The 17,149-nt window shown below is 40.9% G+C and overlaps 3 protein-coding genes across 3 annotated transcripts; 2 read left to right on the forward strand and 1 right to left on the reverse strand.

Annotated features, from left to right (window-relative positions):
- Positions 1 to 305: 305 nt before the first annotated feature.
- On the forward strand, positions 306 to 6,888 carry si:ch1073-416d2.4 (coiled-coil domain-containing protein 42 like-2). Its single transcript, XM_054796307.1, has 9 exons — positions 306 to 505; positions 582 to 624; positions 1,692 to 1,868; positions 2,319 to 2,476; positions 2,543 to 2,625; positions 2,709 to 2,878; positions 2,949 to 3,059; positions 6,119 to 6,235; positions 6,296 to 6,888. Exons 1-9 carry the CDS (start codon positions 402 to 404, stop codon positions 6,479 to 6,481), a joined length of 1,149 nt encoding a protein of 382 aa, XP_054652282.1. The 5' UTR covers positions 306 to 401; the 3' UTR covers positions 6,482 to 6,888.
- Positions 6,889 to 8,872: 1,984 nt separating this feature from the next.
- Positions 8,873 to 13,032, forward strand: LOC129192361 (ubiquitin thioesterase OTUB2-like). Its single transcript, XM_054796311.1, has 5 exons — positions 8,873 to 9,177; positions 9,241 to 9,359; positions 9,420 to 9,504; positions 10,835 to 11,026; positions 11,113 to 13,032. The coding sequence occupies exons 1-5, from the start codon at positions 9,028 to 9,030 to the stop codon at positions 11,305 to 11,307; spliced, it is 741 nt and encodes a 246-aa protein (XP_054652286.1). The 5' UTR covers positions 8,873 to 9,027; the 3' UTR covers positions 11,308 to 13,032.
- Positions 10,698 to 16,387, reverse strand: ddx24 (DEAD (Asp-Glu-Ala-Asp) box helicase 24). Its single transcript, XM_054796305.1, has 9 exons — positions 16,258 to 16,387; positions 15,316 to 16,093; positions 14,813 to 15,241; positions 14,510 to 14,663; positions 13,916 to 14,422; positions 13,033 to 13,108; positions 12,623 to 12,811; positions 12,419 to 12,548; positions 10,698 to 12,347 (listed from the first exon to the last, which is right to left on the reverse strand). Exons 2-9 carry the CDS (start codon positions 16,088 to 16,090, stop codon positions 12,082 to 12,084), a joined length of 2,526 nt encoding a protein of 841 aa, XP_054652280.1. The 5' UTR covers positions 16,091 to 16,093; positions 16,258 to 16,387; the 3' UTR covers positions 10,698 to 12,081.
- Positions 16,388 to 17,149: the final 762 nt, after the last annotated feature.

The following is a 17,149-nucleotide window of genomic DNA, read 5'->3' on the forward strand; positions in this document are numbered from 1 at the left end:
CAAACCCATGCAATAAACTATTGGAGACAGGAGGGCTTGAGGGACAAAAAAAGGCAAAATATTTAAATAAGAGCAAATAGTAGTTTTTGCTTTTGTCCGGGTACTGACGGCGCACTGCATTTTGCGGTCCTTCTCATTGTCAACGCACTTACGCCACACTCAAAACGATAAATCTGGAAGTACGCGACTTGAGACACATTTCCATACGGGTAGCTCACAGACCCGCCTCTTACGGAAGTTGCCATGACAACGTAAAAACGATCCCAGCTCATTCCCAGTCGTTCGGCTTGTGGTTTCCAGGCAACCGAGACACAAGTCCGAGAAAAAAAAAAACATCCGGAACAATCCGAATAGACTTGTTTCCACATCATCAGGACTTGAGGTGGATAAACGATCTCATCATGATGACCTCCTCGCTGCCTTTTTTGGTCGACCATGAACGTCTGAAACTAAGGGTGGAGAGGAAGATAAGGAATATTTTTATAACGCAGCCTGATGACATCAGGTAGGCCTTTGATTTTGTAATAAAAACCACCCATTCTTATTTTGTAATTATTATTATTATGCTGCTGTCTTCTCAGGCCGCGAGAGGAGAACGTTAATTACATACCAATAGTAACTGAGGTAAGGCTAACCTTATTACGTAACTTTACTTTTCTGTACATGATACCTCTTTTGACATACGAGAATGTCAACTTTGAAGGAAAATTGCACTTTTTAAACAAATTTTGCCCATCATCCACAATCGTTATGTGAGACATGAACACACATCTCTCTTTTCTGTGCATTGTAAACGCATACGTTACCAATAGCGGCTTAGGACAACAGATTTAACATTTAAATTTATACATCTGGCTCAATTACAAGTTAAACTTTGTATAAAAATAATAATAAAATAAAAAAAATGCTGTTTGGCCGAATAATCCAATTGGTATATATGGAATATACTATATTACGATGTGATATACTCCTGTTCAACTGGAGAGTGAAATGTTGGGCTTTTCCCAAACATTGCTTTCGGAAAACAAGTTCCTCTTTCGTTGCGTGTGCGTGGGGCGTAGCTTACATGGACGAACCAGGAAGAGGGCGGAATATAATGCTGGCAGCTTGTTCGAATGTGAGGGACACCCTAAAAGGCTGCATACAGCAGCTTTAATTGTTATTTTTAAAAATATTTTATGAAGGAGAATGATGCTTTCCTGAGAAGTATAATTCACAAAAGACAATTCACACAACATTATAGTTGTATAAAGCTTAAATTTAATTGTATTTATTTATATTTTACACACTGTGCCCTGCGATTGGCTGGCGACCAGTCCAGGGTGTACCCTGCCTCTTGCACAAAGTCAGCTGTGATAGGCTCCACTATACCCCCGCGACCCAATGGACAAGCGGCATAGACGATGGATGGATGGATGGTGTTTGTCTTTTTCTTGGCAACTGAGCTACTGTAACAAAGCAATTTCCCTTGTGGATCAATAAAGTACAGTATAAGTCTAAGTGTAAGAGTACCCATAGGGTGTGTGTCGCTAACTTCACATAGTTCATGTCCCATTCTTCTTTAGACAGCAAACTACTTGAGACTGCTGGTTGCAGCAGATGTAGCGCACTCAATTTTGGGTCAGTTGTTTGGCATGATTACACAAAGATGATTATGCTTACTCCTGGTGTTTTTATTGGTTGGCTTTCAGGATCCTAGCAGAATCCTTAAAGCTGGAGTGAACACGTTACAAAAGACTCTGGTTCTGAAGAAACAAACCGAGCTGGAAGACGTAAATAACCTTGTTGCCCTCAAAAAAGACGAATTCAAGAGAAATGTGGAGGCTCTGGCTAAGAGAAGGACTAAACTGGAACTGAAACACCAGGAGGTCAAAACAACATCTTCAGCTTTCCTGTAAAGGCATTATACAGTCCTGGAAAAATGATTAGACCATCATTACTTCTTCCGTTTCTTGTTCATTTTAATGCCTGATACAACTAAAGGTACCTTTGTTTGGGCGAACATAACAATGACAGCAAAAATAGCTCATAAGAGTTACAATTTTTGGTAGTACAATGCTATAGCTATTCATGTAAGAACTTAAGTGATTTTGGTTATTATCAAGAAAAGCATGGAAGTTGCTAGATATCAGCTCTTAAATGAAACTCTTATGAGCTATATTTGTTATCATCATTATATTTGTCCAAACAAACGTACCTTTAGTTGTACCAGGCATTACAATGGATCAATAAACTGAAGAAACAAGGATGGTCTAATCATTTTTTTTCCATGACCGTATATTCTGCGCAGCCGTCTTATCTGCGTTTTCCCCTCACAGACTAAAGAGAAAGCGATTAAATTTGGGGAATTTGTGAGTGAAAATGAAGCAAAGCGCAGTCGAGCCTTGCAGGAGTACAAAGCGGTGCAGGAGGAGAATTTGATGAAGCAGAAGGAGACGGAGGAGCTCATAAAGCAGCTGCAACAACTTCGAGCCAGGTGAGAACTTTAGCATGAAGAAGTCCATTTTCACCTCCGTCAACATGTGCTCATTTCTTTTAACAGGAGGCGCATTTTAAAGGAGAGGTTAACAAAATACAAAATCTTTGAAGACTACCTGCTGAAAACATTGGATTATCTCCCAAACAGTATGTTGAGTTTTGTTGTTCTGACTGCTACTACGCACAAACCAAACCACATTGGATGCACTTTCTGCGACCCTTTTTTTTAGATCATCTTGAGGACTCTGACTGTGCGGTCATGCCGGTCATCCAGCGCCATGAGACCCTGTCCGTCACCCACCAGCAGCTGCTGCAGCGCCTGGGCCAGATGGAGGAGGAGGTGGAGCGGAGGAGGCGACAACTGCACGCCATGAAGCAAGGACACAGCATGCATAAATTGGTTAGAGATTTAAAGACATATTTAGACTCACTCCCCCCCCATCATATGAGTTTACCTTTTTTTTCTTCAGATAGCCAGTAAGGAACTTTGTGAACTTCAGAGGGAGTTGGAGAGCCTGAAAGAGAAGAACAAGCAAGAAGAAGACAAACTTCTGACGGAGCAAGGACAGTCCAGACGGAAGGTGCTGACAGGAATAAAAACTTTCTTCGCGTTCAAACTGATCTTTCAGAAAACCACTCGGTACCTTTGGGGTGGTGATTCCCAACCAATGTGCGGCAGCAAATTAGTGTGCCATGAGAGATCATCAGGTGTGCTGCAGGAAATGATCCAATTTCACCTAATTGATGCAAAAATGATTATTTACTGCAAATAATGCATCTTGGTTCATCTATGGTAGCAACGTATGGTAACGGGAAGAACAATTAAATCCTCTTTCGCTATGAGGTACATAATCCAATCATTTTTTTGGTACATTCGCAGAAAAAAAAAAATCTCCCAAAATGCTTTTTTCCCCACATAAATCCGAATGGCCTTTACTCGTCACTTATATAGAGGTACAAGCGAAATTGTGCAATGATCCATCCACACATGTACAACATACCATACAAAATGACAGGGGGGTAGACAGGACAGGATGACTGGGCGCTAAAAGGGGGAGGGGAAAGGGCACAGGACGAGAGGTGAGGAAAAGAAAATAATTCCAAACTACGCTCCTATGGGGGAATACAGTGTGGCACTGGCAAAAAACCTTGGCAACATAGGCACGAATAAACACATGGACTCAAAGACTTGCACCAGGGGAGGGGGCAAGGAGAGGTGGTGGGGATTCCAGCGCAGGCCGGCAGCCAGAGTCGTATCCACTTGAAGTCAGTAATAAGTTACAAATATGTGATAATACAGGTCAAATGTACAGCATACATGTACAGTAGTACCTCGCATAACGTAAACCTCCTTTTACGTAAATTCCACTGAACGTAAAGAATTTTTGTAAAGTTTTTGCCTCGTATTACGTAAGACATTCCATATAACGTAAAGCGTCAAGTCGGTGCAAGTTCAGAAATTCGATTTGAATAGCTCGCGCGACAGAGGGAAACATTTTCCATGACTAACAGAGTACACTTGGTGACGCCTTCTTTCGCTTCACACTCTCATTGGCTGATTATCAGGGCACCGCCTACGCTCTCATCTCATTGGCTGATTATCGGGGCACCGCCTATACTCTCATCTCATTGGCTGATTATCGGGGCACCACCTCTGCTCTCATCTCATTGGCTGATTATCGGGGCACCGCCTACGCTCTCATCTCATTGGCTGATTATCGGGGCACCGCCTATACTCTCATTGGCTGACTTAACAGCGTGTACGTGAGTTTGTGTGAGAGACAGGCTTCTCCCTTCAACCTCCCTTCCTCATCATAGTCGCCCTTAAACTAGTTGATTGTTTTTGTTTTTCAGTTTTATTCATTTACAGTAATCTTATTTATTCCCTGATTTTATATTGGAGTGTTACTCTACTATGTTTATGCTAACGTTTTCTTATATTTTCCCACCATATTTGGTGGACTTTGAATATTTTGAAGGGCCAAAGGGGTGAGTTTGGGAAGATCTTGGAACGGATTAGGCTATTTACATGTATTTTACGCTTCGTATAACGTAAAAACCCTATAACGTAAACGTTCTCGGAACGGATTATTTACGTTATTTACTGTACTACTGTTTAAAAAGCCCATTTTTTTTTTACATGTTTATGTCTTTATGCTTCATTTATGCTTCACAAAAGTGAAACTTTTAATAACAATCTGGTCTCAAAACTTGCAGAGAGGCGAACACAAGTCACTATATGATCGTAAGTCGTTACTGGAATTACAAAAGGAAAGCAGTGTGTGTTATGTTGTTGCGACTTGGAGAAAGGTCTTCACCGACAGCTAAAGACATTTTTAAGGCCGTATCGATTACTCACAGTTTTTCACAGTTTGCTGGTGGCCGTGAATCGTAACCCCTGCGAAAAGCCCGGATCTACTGTGTAAGTACATTTTTTGTGACATTTTTTTTGGTGGTGCGACTTTTCAAATGTAAAATATGTACCTTGGCTCAATAACGGCTGGGAAACACTGCTTTAGGGAACAGTTTGTCACTGTGATGGTGAGGATTTTATACCCTTGGAATTTGACTTTTTTGGTTCTATAAAATAGTTTTATATGGAAAAAGAAATGGAGAAGCACAAAGTTTTTAGGTAGGATTTTTCAGTTCACTACAATATATTTTGACTGATATATCTGATTGATATATTTAATGTTAATACTGTATTTATTTAATACACTATTATTTTGATTAGGATAGGAGTGTCTAAACTTTTATCCACCAAGGACCACAGACTGAACAATCAAAAGGAATGCAAGGTCCATGTGGTCTATTTTTTATTTTGTTAATTGGCTAAAACCAATCCAACATCCAGGATTTGCTAGGAAGTTTTATAGATTTAAAGAAAATGCAGCCTCAGCTTTGTGCGACAGGTGACAACTTACATTTACACCTTTTTGCTCATCCTTCCATTTCTAGTTGTTTTCTTGTTTGATTGTATTTTTGGGGGTTCTGCAGGCCAATAAAAAAACAATCTGAGGGCTGCAAATGGTCTCTGGGCCGTACTGTGGACACTGTGTACTGAGTTTAGAACTATCCTTGGATTTTTTTTCTCAGAATTTGCTAAAGATGATTTGTTCCAAAGAAGTATTACTGCCACACTGAAAGAAGAAATAAAAAGGAGGCATTTTTACAAAAACGGATTAGAAAAAATTTGTATGAGGAAAAAAAAAAAGGAATTTGCAGGAATTTCACCAGTAAAGATACATGAAGAAAGGCCCATTTATGTATAAAAGAGCAATATAGGGTAATGACACTTTTACAACAACAAAACAATTGCAATGTTAAGGAAATAAACCAGTAATTTTACAAAACATTACAAGACAAAAGTTTATTTTTGTAAATTTTTGTACTATATGTTATATTTTAACTTAAGTATTATTATTTTAATAAAATTTTATTATAATTCTAATATACCCCCCCCCCCCCCCCGAGTTTTGTACCTTAAAGAGGACAGTGACATTGAATATTTCTACACATTTTTCACATAAGAACCACTGCTCTGTATTAAATACAAAATATAAGAAAGAAACCCCCCACTACCTACAGTATGTACTGTATGTGAGGTGGCATGCTTGTAAAGCACGTTTTTGTCTCTCAGGCTGAAGAAGTGGGAAGCCTCATCATGGCCATCAACAATCTCGCAGAGCAGTGTTATTTACCAGCGTATGGACCTCTGGAGGACATGAGCGTATCAACAATGATGGACATGGTGAAGGTAGAGACAATAGTTTACTAATAGTTAACCTGAGTCAAACCAAACAAATGTTTCTCTCAGGACTACTTTGCGGACAAGGCAGACACTGAGAAGAGAGCCAGGAGACTGATGGAGTGCAGTTCCCAAGCGACGAGTAAAACTGCTTTGACGGACAAGAGAGCGAGGGTATCCATGAACAGCTTTGGTAGTAAAAGCCAAATCAAAAGTCCAAGTAAAGTCAGCAGGAGGAGTGAGGAATCCTGTTGAAAAGCATCACTAGAAAGAGCTGTGATGAGTGTAGAACTCTAAACTACTGCATTAACTACTGTTGAAGTGTTTAGCACGGGTATATGTCAATGTTCTACATTAATATGAAAATAAAAGGAGTCAATTTACTGTGGACTAACCGCTTCGCTGGCTACTTCACTACAGTCACTTTTTTTTTTTTAGGGAATTCAGATTTCACTTGTAAGCTTAACAGGGTCTCTGCAGGTAGTCAAGTAAATTTTAAGATTTCTAAAGACTTTTTAAAGACCATGATGAATACAATTTAAGACCCATTTCACATCTACTGGAAAAAAAGTAACAAAAAAAAGACATTAAGGAAATTTGAAGGCCCCAAATGACTTGCAAATGATATAAACAAACTGCACACGGCCCACTAGCTGGTTGTGCTCGATAAATTCTGACTCGCAGCACAGGTAATTTACTTTCGTTTTGTAGTTGTATTATAGTGTGTTTTAAATAAAAGTAATGGTACCTTCTTAAGACCTTTCAAAATCGTATTTAAGACATTTTGAGATTTTAAGAGAATTAAGAGATACCCTGATTAAAACGATGAACCCTAACTACATTATGGAAACACATGAACATGTCAATCATTTACTTTATATTACAAATAAAAGCTAAAGCAATATTAATATAGTCCATAAGAAAAAAAAAATTCTGGCCACATATTGCTCTAATAATGCCCCTTATTGCTTACAGCGCCGCACGGTGGTCTAGTGGTTAGCATGTTGGCCAACACAGTTACAGTCTGGAGATCGGGAAGACTTGGGTTTAATTCTCCCTTTGGCATTTCTGTGTTATCCGTGTGTGTGGGTTTTCTCCGGGCACTCCGGCTTCCTCCCACATTCCAAAAACATGCATGTTAGGTTAATTGGTGACTCTAAATTGTCCATAGGTATGAATGTGAGTGTGAATGATTGTTTGTCTATATGTGCCCTGTGGCTGGCAACCAGTCCAGGTTGTACCCCGCCTGTCGCCCGAAGTCAGCTGGGATAGGCTCCAGCATGCCCCCGCGACCCTTAAGGTATAGAAAGGTATAGAAAATGGATGGATGGATTGCTTATAGCCCCTAGAGGGCATTATATGCATTTTGTCTGGGGATTGCTATACAGTATGCTTTGGTGTATTATGTGGTGATAAATTCAATTATTTTTAGTGGCATTTGAGTTTGGTGACAATTTCAGGTTATAATTCAACTTTTCTAAAAATGTTTTGGACTTTTTGGTACATTTCTTTATTACAACCTTTGGGGATTGTAGAAGTTGAGGAACATCACATTGTTGATTGTCTCTTTAAGAGATAAGTATGTGATACAATGAAACTTTTCATTTAAGTAGGAGACAATCAAAACCAAATGAGGGTTTCATTTTTTTTTTTTTTTTTAAAGTGGTTATTCGTACATTAGCTAAACAAACTGACAGTTACATCTTTTCAACAGCATCTTTTTTTGGTAGATACGTTGAGCTAAAAAAGAAAACTCCAGTACAACTTTTTTGTGTGTTGTGGAATAGCACAGATTGCGGTAATCGTGCCTTATATTGCTCACAGCCCCCAGAGGGTATGGTGTCTGGGAATTGCATACATTCAGTATGCCAGTGGTTCTCAACTGGTTTGGCGGCAGGACCCACCAAGCAGCGACCCAAAGTGCAGAATTTTGTTTCGACTTAAACTCCTCAAATAGCTTAAAGGAACTGTTTGCAACACAACGTGAGCTGCAGCGGATGCTGTCCTCTTTGTGGTGCGTTCTTCTCCAGCAGATATCTGAAGCTGTGTGTCGGACGGCCGGCACGTCAAGTCCCCACTCAATGTCCTTTCTCTCACGCTCAAGCTTGACAGTCCCCAAGGAACATGGCATGCACTTTGTGCATGCACTTGGTGGCGGCGTAGCAAGCAAATAGCACAGCCAAGAAGTCGAGGTCATTTGGTCATTACATTTTCTTTTTTGCCCAGGCATAGAACTGCGACCCACTGAAAAGAGCTCCATGACCTAAAGAATCACTGCGGTATGCTACACTGTATATGCTGTGATTAATGCATGTACTGATAAATTCCTTCAGTTCATTGGCATTTCATGAAACTTTTGATGCATTTTACTGAAGAGTAAGATTAATTTGTTTTTTTACAGTATAGTTTGACATTGTAACACTGCACTGTCTCTTTAAGAGATGAGTACATGGTACAGTCTATTATATAGTAATTCCTTTATTTTATTTTACATATTGACACATTTTACTGTATAGTAACACTTTTTCCCCCTCTCTTAAGAACAACTTGTAGTCTTTTTTTTTTTTTTATAAAAATATACATTTATAAAGTCACTTTGTTGACGAGGTCTTGTGTAATGTAACAAAAGCTGCATTGTCTCTTTAAGAGATAAGTACGTGGTTATACTATCATACTTCCGGTTCACGTCAATTTCTAAAACAAAACTACAGAAACGCTTTAAAACGAAAGCTTTTCATTCAACTACGACTCCGATAGACTTTATCATTGAAACGTGACGTTAGGTCGAGCAGCCAAGTCGCATGACGAGGCCGTGGTTCGAGTCCGCACCTAATAAAATCGCGTGTCTGCAAAAAAATAAAATAAAAAAAATGGAGGCTGGCAGTTTCGTGTGTCACAGAGAGGATGTTTCGGCGCTGCTGCGCCAACAGAAACAATCCAACAAGCATCAAGTGAGTAGTGCTTGTGATTGTAGCAAACACCATCATGCTAACGCCATTGTTGTCCTCCGCCAGGAACTGAGCGGTTTGTTCTCCTCCGTGAGAAAAGTGAGGGGCGATGGAAACTGTTTCTACAGAGCCTTTTGTTTCGCCTTTATGGAATCCATCCTGCACAATGTCAAGGCTCTGCAAAGGTCACTAATTATTCACGTTGTCATCATTGTTTCATGACTGACATGATGCCTCACTTTCAGATTTAAGGAGAGCATCATTAAGAGCAGTGCACATCTCTCTTCTGCAGGATTTGACCGCAGTGCCTTCCAGCTTCACTTAAACACAGTAAATGTTTTTTTTTATCCTTCATTGATCCCAAACATGACACATGAAGTGTAGCCAAATTACCTAAATTATATTTGAAAGATGACATCAATTTTACGATCTGCGAGTAACAGATTAAATGGTGGCATCCTCTCGAACAGAACTTGCCCCAGTTAGTCAGCGGGTGCGTCTTCCCACGTGTATAATAAACGCCATACTCCATATAGCCCGGCTACTCTTTCTCCCCAAGGAGGAAAAAAAACCAAAACAACAACAAAACAAAAAAATAGGTATCGCCATTCTCCACTAGGAGGACGCAGTTTCTGTATTTGCTCTAAGGCTGTCTCAAATAGAATACTGTACTTCCGTCAGCAGGGGCGCCATAAAGGGGGGAAAGTTAGGACAATTCCAAAGGGCCCATGACTGACATGGGGCCCCAGTTAATGGGTAAATATTTTTTTTTATTTTTAAATAGTCAGAAAACGATTAAAACAATCTCTTGTATTTGGTAGTAACAGTTAAAAAGTAAACGTCCATATTGACTGACCACTCCCCTATAGCTACATGATGTCTGGGAGGGGCGGGGGGGGGGTTGAAGCCTAGCCAGTCAGTATGTCATGGAAAAATAACCTGTTTGCTAGCTTATTTCATTGTGGACATTAAGCTGAGTGTTAGCATGTTATGTTAGCCTTCATCTCACTCCTTTTTTAACCAACATTTAATCAGCGCAGGTAAATGCTTATCAAATCAGTTGTCCCTCCCCCATTTACCAGATTTAACAACAAATGAGTCAGCAGCAGCCATGTCTCACCATAACTTTACCCCTCCCTGTCCCAATGAAGAAGGTGAGCAACACTGTGTTCAATGACACGTCACTTAAAATCATTGCAGAGAGTCTGTGGGAATTACAAAAAAAATCTTTTTGTGATGACAGAAATTCAAACAAATTATTTTTCCACATAATTATTCTATTTCAACTTTATTTTCTTGTTGGCAAATATAAAAATTAATGTACTAAGTATTTTTTTTAAAGTCTTTCATAAATGTTAAAAAGATGATTTCTTCCCCCGCCCTCCCCTCAATGGGGCCCAGAATTCCTGGCGGCTTCTCTGTCAGTACACTAATGTTGTGTGCACTGCGTACTTAAGTTTTAAGGGCGCAAATTTTGATGGTGTAGTGCTGTTCCAAATTCATCAGTTGTTTAGCAAACAACTTACCAAAATGACCAAAGACTACATTATATTCTAAAAATTCCCCACCAAATAAATGCCTGCTACTCTGAGCAGTTCAGACACCTTCAGCCACTGTGTGAAGTATGGTACTTACGGTGGTGTCTTTCCTCCTCATAAAGGTTGTTAATGTCATTGAGCGCTGCGAAGGTGGCGAACGGGAGGAGATGCTGTTCAGGCTCTTCAATGATCACGTGACCTCAGACAGCGTGGTGCAGTACCTGCGTCTACTCACCTCTGCATACCTGCAGAACAATGCCGACGACTTCTGCAACTTTGTGGAGGCACCCAGCCTGCAGGCGTACTGTCATCAAGTCAGTAGAATGCTACTGCCCCCAAGTGAACAAACAGGTCATACACATACTCCAAATGCTGTTTGACTTTGTTTACCCTCATGCAGGATGTGGAAGCCATGGGGATGGAGTGCGACCATGTGGACATCTTGGCTCTCACTCAAGCGCTGGGAATTTGCATCCACGTGGTCTCAATGGAGGGCGATGAGGAGCAGTTGGTGCACCACATCATCCCTGATGGTGCTGAGGCCTCTATACACCTCCTCCACCACATATCACACTTTAGCATTCTTTACCCATGACCCCCACCCTGACAACACTCAACTCAGCACAGACACAAATGTGATTAAACAATTCTTACCAACTGTTTTAAGACATTGTGTGAATGTATGGGGGCAAATGTGTTGGTGGCAAGATTGGAGGCAATGAGGTGATGCATTAGAACGGGACAGGACCAGTCCAGTGTGTACCCCGCCTGTCGCCCGAAGTCAGCTGGGATAGGCTCCAGCATGCCCCCGCCACCCTACTTAGAAGTGCCATAGAAAATGGATGGATGGATGGATGGCACAACCGTTCTAAACACTAGCATCGCTATATTGTAAACAGTCACACTTTAACATGTGACGATAGCCTATTTGCTGATGAAAAAACCAAACGATCAAACTTACAGCGTCTACATCTGTAACTAACGTACACTTCTCCAGCCTTTAAGATGTGTAGCATGTCTTTTTTTTTTTTAACCAAAGCTGTCCTCAGTGAAGTGGTGGCCGTATATGCGGGGTAGGCCCATTTAGCAGTATATCCATGAGGAAGTTTTTCCTTCATGACATCATGAAAACAACTTCAAATGCGAATGAGCAACTCTTAAAAGTGGAGCAAATAGGCTCTAGGGACACGTTGTTATAGCATCACTGAAAAGTGGACCGTGTGATATTTGTCTTTGGCCTTTCAACTCAGTGACTGTACAATAACAAGTTCTAGTTAAAATATTTTAATTAAAACAAACATGCAGTGAAACTTGATTCCGAAACTGTCCAATTTTGACTAAACCAATTTCAATATTTCCATAAAAATGTTCACTGCCTTTCTTTTTTCTGCTTTCCTTTTTTGCGCTGTGATGCACCGGTATTTTTTTTCTTCTGCACTGCCGAAACTCTCGTGATGGCGCTTTCCTCCCCCACGAGAGGCAAGTTAGCCAGGCACAGGCGTCCCATCTGAGTGGGGTACTTGGTCTTTGTGGCACCCTTGAACACGGGCTGGGAGATGAGATGCTTGAGGTGTATTTTCATGCCTTTCACCATCTTCTGTTGCTCCCTGTCGTCATCCTCGTCCCTCCCATGACCTGTACACAGAAAGTCAAGTTGGCTGCATTTGGTTGCTTCATGGATTCAATGTGTGTGTTAAGGGTCTTACCAAGTAAGAGGTCTTCATCAAGAGTGATGTCCATGGCCTCTGCTGCTTGTCTGAACCAGGAGTTGTGGTGCTTTTGCCTGTTGTTGTAGAACTCAATCTTTTCTATCTTTCTGGCCAAGTTTACACGGTCCTGTTGAGAGATTCACACAAACATTAAATATATGCCTAAATGACAAATACCGATTATTAAGTGACGGAACTTGCCTTGATAGCCTCCATGCAGCGGCTGTCTACGGGAAACACAGGAAGCTCCTTATCCTTTCTAAGGTTCTTGTAAATTTTTTTAAAGTTCATCATGTCATCTGGACCGATGAGGAGTAAACTGAGACCCTCCTTCGTAGCTCTTGCTGTTCTGCCGCTGCGATGGACATATGTCTCAGATGTGCGGGGAACCTGGAGGTGGCATCAGGTACAGTAGCAACATTTACAGCATTCTGTGTGTTGATATTGCAGCTGTTTGATGGTGAAAACTTCATAACCACAAGCCTTCTGAGAAAGCTCTTAAACTACAAAAACAAAAATCCACCGTTGTCCAGCTCTAGCCATTCTCAAATGAACGTCATTTGGCAACAATCAAAGACCCTCTCTGAACGGAGAATGGCAAGAAGGCTCACCTGATAGTGAATAACATGTTGCACATCAGGGATATCCAGCCCTCTTGCTGCCACATCAGTTGTCAGCAAAACACAACTGTGGATAAAACCATAAATGTAAACTGAGAACTATTCGTATAAAGTACTTGTATAAGAGCTGGCAGAGGGCACGTGAAACGCCATTTTTGGAAACTGTAACCAGGTACAAGATATGGACAGATGTATTAGGACACTAAATGCATGCATTGCCAAGAACTGTGTTTCCATACATTAGTTTATTTGTAGCAGTCTGACACAAATAAATAGTATAATAATAATAATAATAATAATAATAATAATAATAATAATAAAATATATATATATAATTTTTTATACAACTTTTTCAAATGTTTTACTTGACGATATTGATATTTTCTATGTTACTAATTTGGCAAGTCATTATTTAATAGGTAAATTTTGTAATTCTGTATTTACATACGGTATTTAGTTGTTGTTTTTTTTTATTTACCACATTGCTTTGAACATAATTTTTTTCCAGTAAAAAAATAGTGTTAAAAAAATGGGTTGTCTTATATTTGGAAGTCTACAAACAGCATGTGGCACCAAACTTGTGAGTCGAGACATGCAGCATCGCCACAAAAGACTAAATGTGGCTCAAAGGTTGGGCAAGATGGCAAACTGAGGAGCTACAAAATATGATGAAATGGATTTTCCATCTCTTTTTTTTCCTAGAAAGGACTTTTTATCGTCTTATATTCAGGTCAACAGTATTTACTTTTAGTTGTATATTACAAAAATAAATGCATTTTCAAAATAGTAATTTATTTCAATGATATACGTTTTTAGTTGTGTTTTCTAAAAAATAAAAAGGTGACTCAGAAGACAAACTATCAACAAGCCTTACCTCTCCCTCTCAGCAAACCTCTCCAGATTTTTCAGACGCTGCTTCTGATGCATGTTGGCATGCAGAGGTAGCGGCGTGCAGTCCAAGATGACCAGCAGCGTGTTGAGCCGCTTGATGCAGTCGATGCTGTTGGCAAACACCATGGTGCGGCCAGGATACTGCAACAGAAAATAGTAGAGGAAGAAGTCCTTCTCCTCTTTCTGGCAGTGAATCTGGGTCTCGGTCAAGGTCTCCACAGTAGCCTGTGTTCTCGTGAGGTCGATCACTTTGGGCTTGGACTTGATCCCCACTCTCTCCATGAGGAGGGTCACCTTGTCGGTCTGCTGGATGTTCTTCTTCTGCAACACGCGTGTGGGCAGACTGTGAGCCATGGTGAGCGTGGCAGAGAACACAAAGTTTTGCCTTTTGGGATTGAAGTGAGTCGTGTTAAGCATCTCTAGGAGAGACTCCAGCTCCGCAAAGTGGCCTCGTTCTACCATGCGATCTGCTTCGTCAATCACCAGGCTCCTGGAGGACACCACCATCACACGCATTTATTACCAGAACAATCTCTCTCATGGGGACTGATTGTACAAAACCAGAGGGGTGACTCACCTAAGTGGCCTGAGATTGAGAAGATGCGGATGTCTCTCCTTGATCAAGTCCCACAGGCGCCCTGGAGTGGCGATGATGATTTCTGGCCTGTGACTCAACATCCTCCTCTGCTTCTGTTGTGCCATCCCACCCACCACTATGGCTGTCCTGATGTCTGTATAAAAGCAACATTTTTAGCAATATTCAGCTAAAAAAACACTGGCATTGAAATAGGAGTCGAGAACATTCCCATTAAAGATGTTCATTTTGTCCATTGTTGGTTAACTCTACAATACAAACCATGTGGGTATACCAAGGACTCACCAGTGAACCTGGCCACAGCATCAATGTGGTGTTTGACCTGAACCGCCAGCTCCCTCGTGGGGGTGAGGACCAGTCCGAGCAGAGGCCGGCCCCGAGCACTAGCACCGTCCTTCTCGGCCGCTTCAGCAGAGTCGTTGTCAAAGTCCACAGCCCCATCTTCAATCACCTTCACGCATCCCAGCCCCCGATCCTGATCATCATCGCTGTGCTCGTCGTCAACGGTGTCTTCATCAGCATCTTCACCCTGCTCAGTGACACTTCCTTCCTCCTGGTCCTGCACTGATAGCTCCTCAGAACTCCCACCATTGGCTCCAGGGGGCTCTGGACTGCCTGAATTCATGTTGTTGTCCACAGGTTTTCCAGAGCTGTCCTTCCACTCCAGGATGTTGTGGATCATAGGAATACCAAACGCTAATGTTTTGCCACTTCCTAAAATAATAGCATACTTATGAGTGTAAAATCTGATATATTGAGCAACAATAACCCAAAATTAAATTTCTTACCCGTCTCAGCTGCTCCTAATATATCCATCCGATCTCTGATGGCTGGAGGCAGCACCAATGCTTGAATTGGGGTCGGTGAAGTGAATCCTAGGTTGCTGAGGGCCTTCAGCACAACAGGGGGCACAAAGAGGTCTTTCCATGCACTAATGTCAGTGTTTTTGACATGAGAACCGGCAAGTGCAGCATTTGTCCAGTTTTTTAACTGCTTTTTAGGCTTTATTGCTTCACCTTGGCTTGATTTGCCGGCCTTGGTTTGTTCTTCTGTGATCTTTTCTGTATCATTCTGCTTATTTTTCTTCTTTCTTTTTGACTTTATTTTTAGTTTTCGTTTATCTTTTGTGCCAGTAATGGCAGATGGCGCTGTGGACGTGTCCTCTTTTTTATCGGCATCAATCTGTGTCACCTGCACCGTGATGGTTTCATCTTGGGTTGATTCATTTACAGCAACAGTCTTCTTCTTCTTTTTAGCTGGTTCTGATGTCTTTTCGGACTGTTTGCTGTCCACATGCCCCTTCTCGACTTCATCACCTTCACTTGACTTTCTCTTCTTTGTTTTTTTCTTCCCCTCCTTTGCATTTGTTGCACCTTTGTCAGAGTCCACTAGACGATAACTTCTCAGCTCCTCAAAACAAACCAGACCCTCCAGGCCCTCTTCGGAGAAGAGTCCAGGATCTAACTCGATCGCCTTCCATTGTCCCTTAACTTCAATGCTCCGTTTGAGTGGCTTAACCCGGGCGGCGTGGATTCGCTTCTTATTTGTGTTCTTCGTCTTCATTTCCTAAAAATTCGGTGATAATAAACCAGACAGAGAGTTCAGACTGATGAGCTAACCAAGGAGAGTTTTTTCCTGTTTAGCTAGCAACAACATATCGTGGCAAGCCTCTCAATTAAATGGCTCATTTCAATCTCGACATATTAAAATACTATAGTTTGCAAAACTACCTTTCTCAAATGCGTCCAGTTCCTAGGTGAATTAAATTATCTTCAGATTCGACGACTATCAAACATGACACGAGGGGGGCCGCCATTACTTTTGCCCATGTGAATTGAAAAAAACTTTATCGGTTGTGTAACTGTGACAGTAGCCTTGCTTTAAAGGGCCAGTGTCAGTTTTTAAAAATAATTTTCTTAACTTTAGAGAATGGATGGATGGTTTCATTTTGTTTCTTTATTACGGTGACAGGGAAGTGCAAAACAATATTGCAAACAGTGAAACACTTTTACACTGCATTAAACTAATTAAAATGTCAGAAAAAAACGACACAATACAATTTCTTTCTTTTTTTCCACATTACAATTTCTACATTTTAGAAAACAAATTAAGTAAATTAAAAGGTAATAGAGGTAAAGTTGTTTCGTGCAATGTAAAAGTGTTTAATTGTTTGTAATATAGTTTTGGACTTCCTAAATAAACAGCAAAAACACTGCTGAAGCGCAGACGTTTCATTTGCTAAAACAGGTGCTATTTATGATGCCGCAACTAAATCTTCCTAATTTTAGTGAGCTAAATGATGGCCAGCACACGCTCCAAACACAGAAAGGATCCAAACCAAAAACACACAAACACCATAAAACACATGCAATGAGAAAATGCTGCAATCACATAAATGTCAAAAGATCAAAAACAAAGAAAAAAAAAAGCTGCAAATGCCCAACAACTGCATGAGAGAAATGCTGCAAGTTCACAGAACCAGAGGCACTGATGGCCACCAGGCAAGTCAGGCAACTGCTCGGGGCCGATGAACTCTGAACTTCTACAGCAGTGACGCTATGCAAAGGGGCCCTCTGTGAATTTTTGCCTATAGGGCCCCAACATACTCTAGAATCGCCTCTG

Source organism: Dunckerocampus dactyliophorus, chromosome 13 (genome assembly GCF_027744805.1).
Source record: "Dunckerocampus dactyliophorus isolate RoL2022-P2 chromosome 13, RoL_Ddac_1.1, whole genome shotgun sequence".
Classification (NCBI taxonomy): Eukaryota; Metazoa; Chordata; class Actinopteri; order Syngnathiformes; family Syngnathidae; genus Dunckerocampus; species Dunckerocampus dactyliophorus.

Bases quoted from the DNA above. Each gene is read 5' to 3' on its own strand.
- LOC129192361 (XM_054796311.1), top strand. From the start codon at position 9,028: ATGACGAGGCCGTGGTTCGAGTCCGCACCTAATAAAATCGCGTGTCTG. The intron at 9,360-9,419 runs GTCACTAATTAT...CCTCACTTTCAG, and splicing joins AATGTCAAGGCTCTGCAAAG to ATTTAAGGAGAGCATCATTA. The intron at 11,027-11,112 runs GTCAGTAGAATG...ACCCTCATGCAG, and splicing joins TGCAGGCGTACTGTCATCAA to GATGTGGAAGCCATGGGGAT.
- si:ch1073-416d2.4 (XM_054796307.1), top strand. From the start codon at position 402: ATGATGACCTCCTCGCTGCCTTTTTTGGTCGACCATGAACGTCTGAAA. The intron at 625-1,691 runs GTAAGGCTAACC...GTTGGCTTTCAG, and splicing joins ACATACCAATAGTAACTGAG to GATCCTAGCAGAATCCTTAA. The intron at 3,060-6,118 runs GTGCTGACAGGA...TTTGTCTCTCAG, and splicing joins AAGGACAGTCCAGACGGAAG to GCTGAAGAAGTGGGAAGCCT.
- ddx24 (XM_054796305.1), bottom strand. From the start codon at position 16,090: ATGAAGACGAAGAACACAAATAAGAAGCGAATCCACGCCGCCCGGGTT. The intron at 15,242-15,315 runs GTAAGAAATTTA...CTATTATTTTAG, and splicing joins ATTAGGAGCAGCTGAGACGG to GAAGTGGCAAAACATTAGCG. The intron at 13,109-13,915 runs GTAAGGCTTGTT...TTTTATCCACAG, and splicing joins AGGTTTGCTGAGAGGGAGAG to TTGTGTTTTGCTGACAACTG.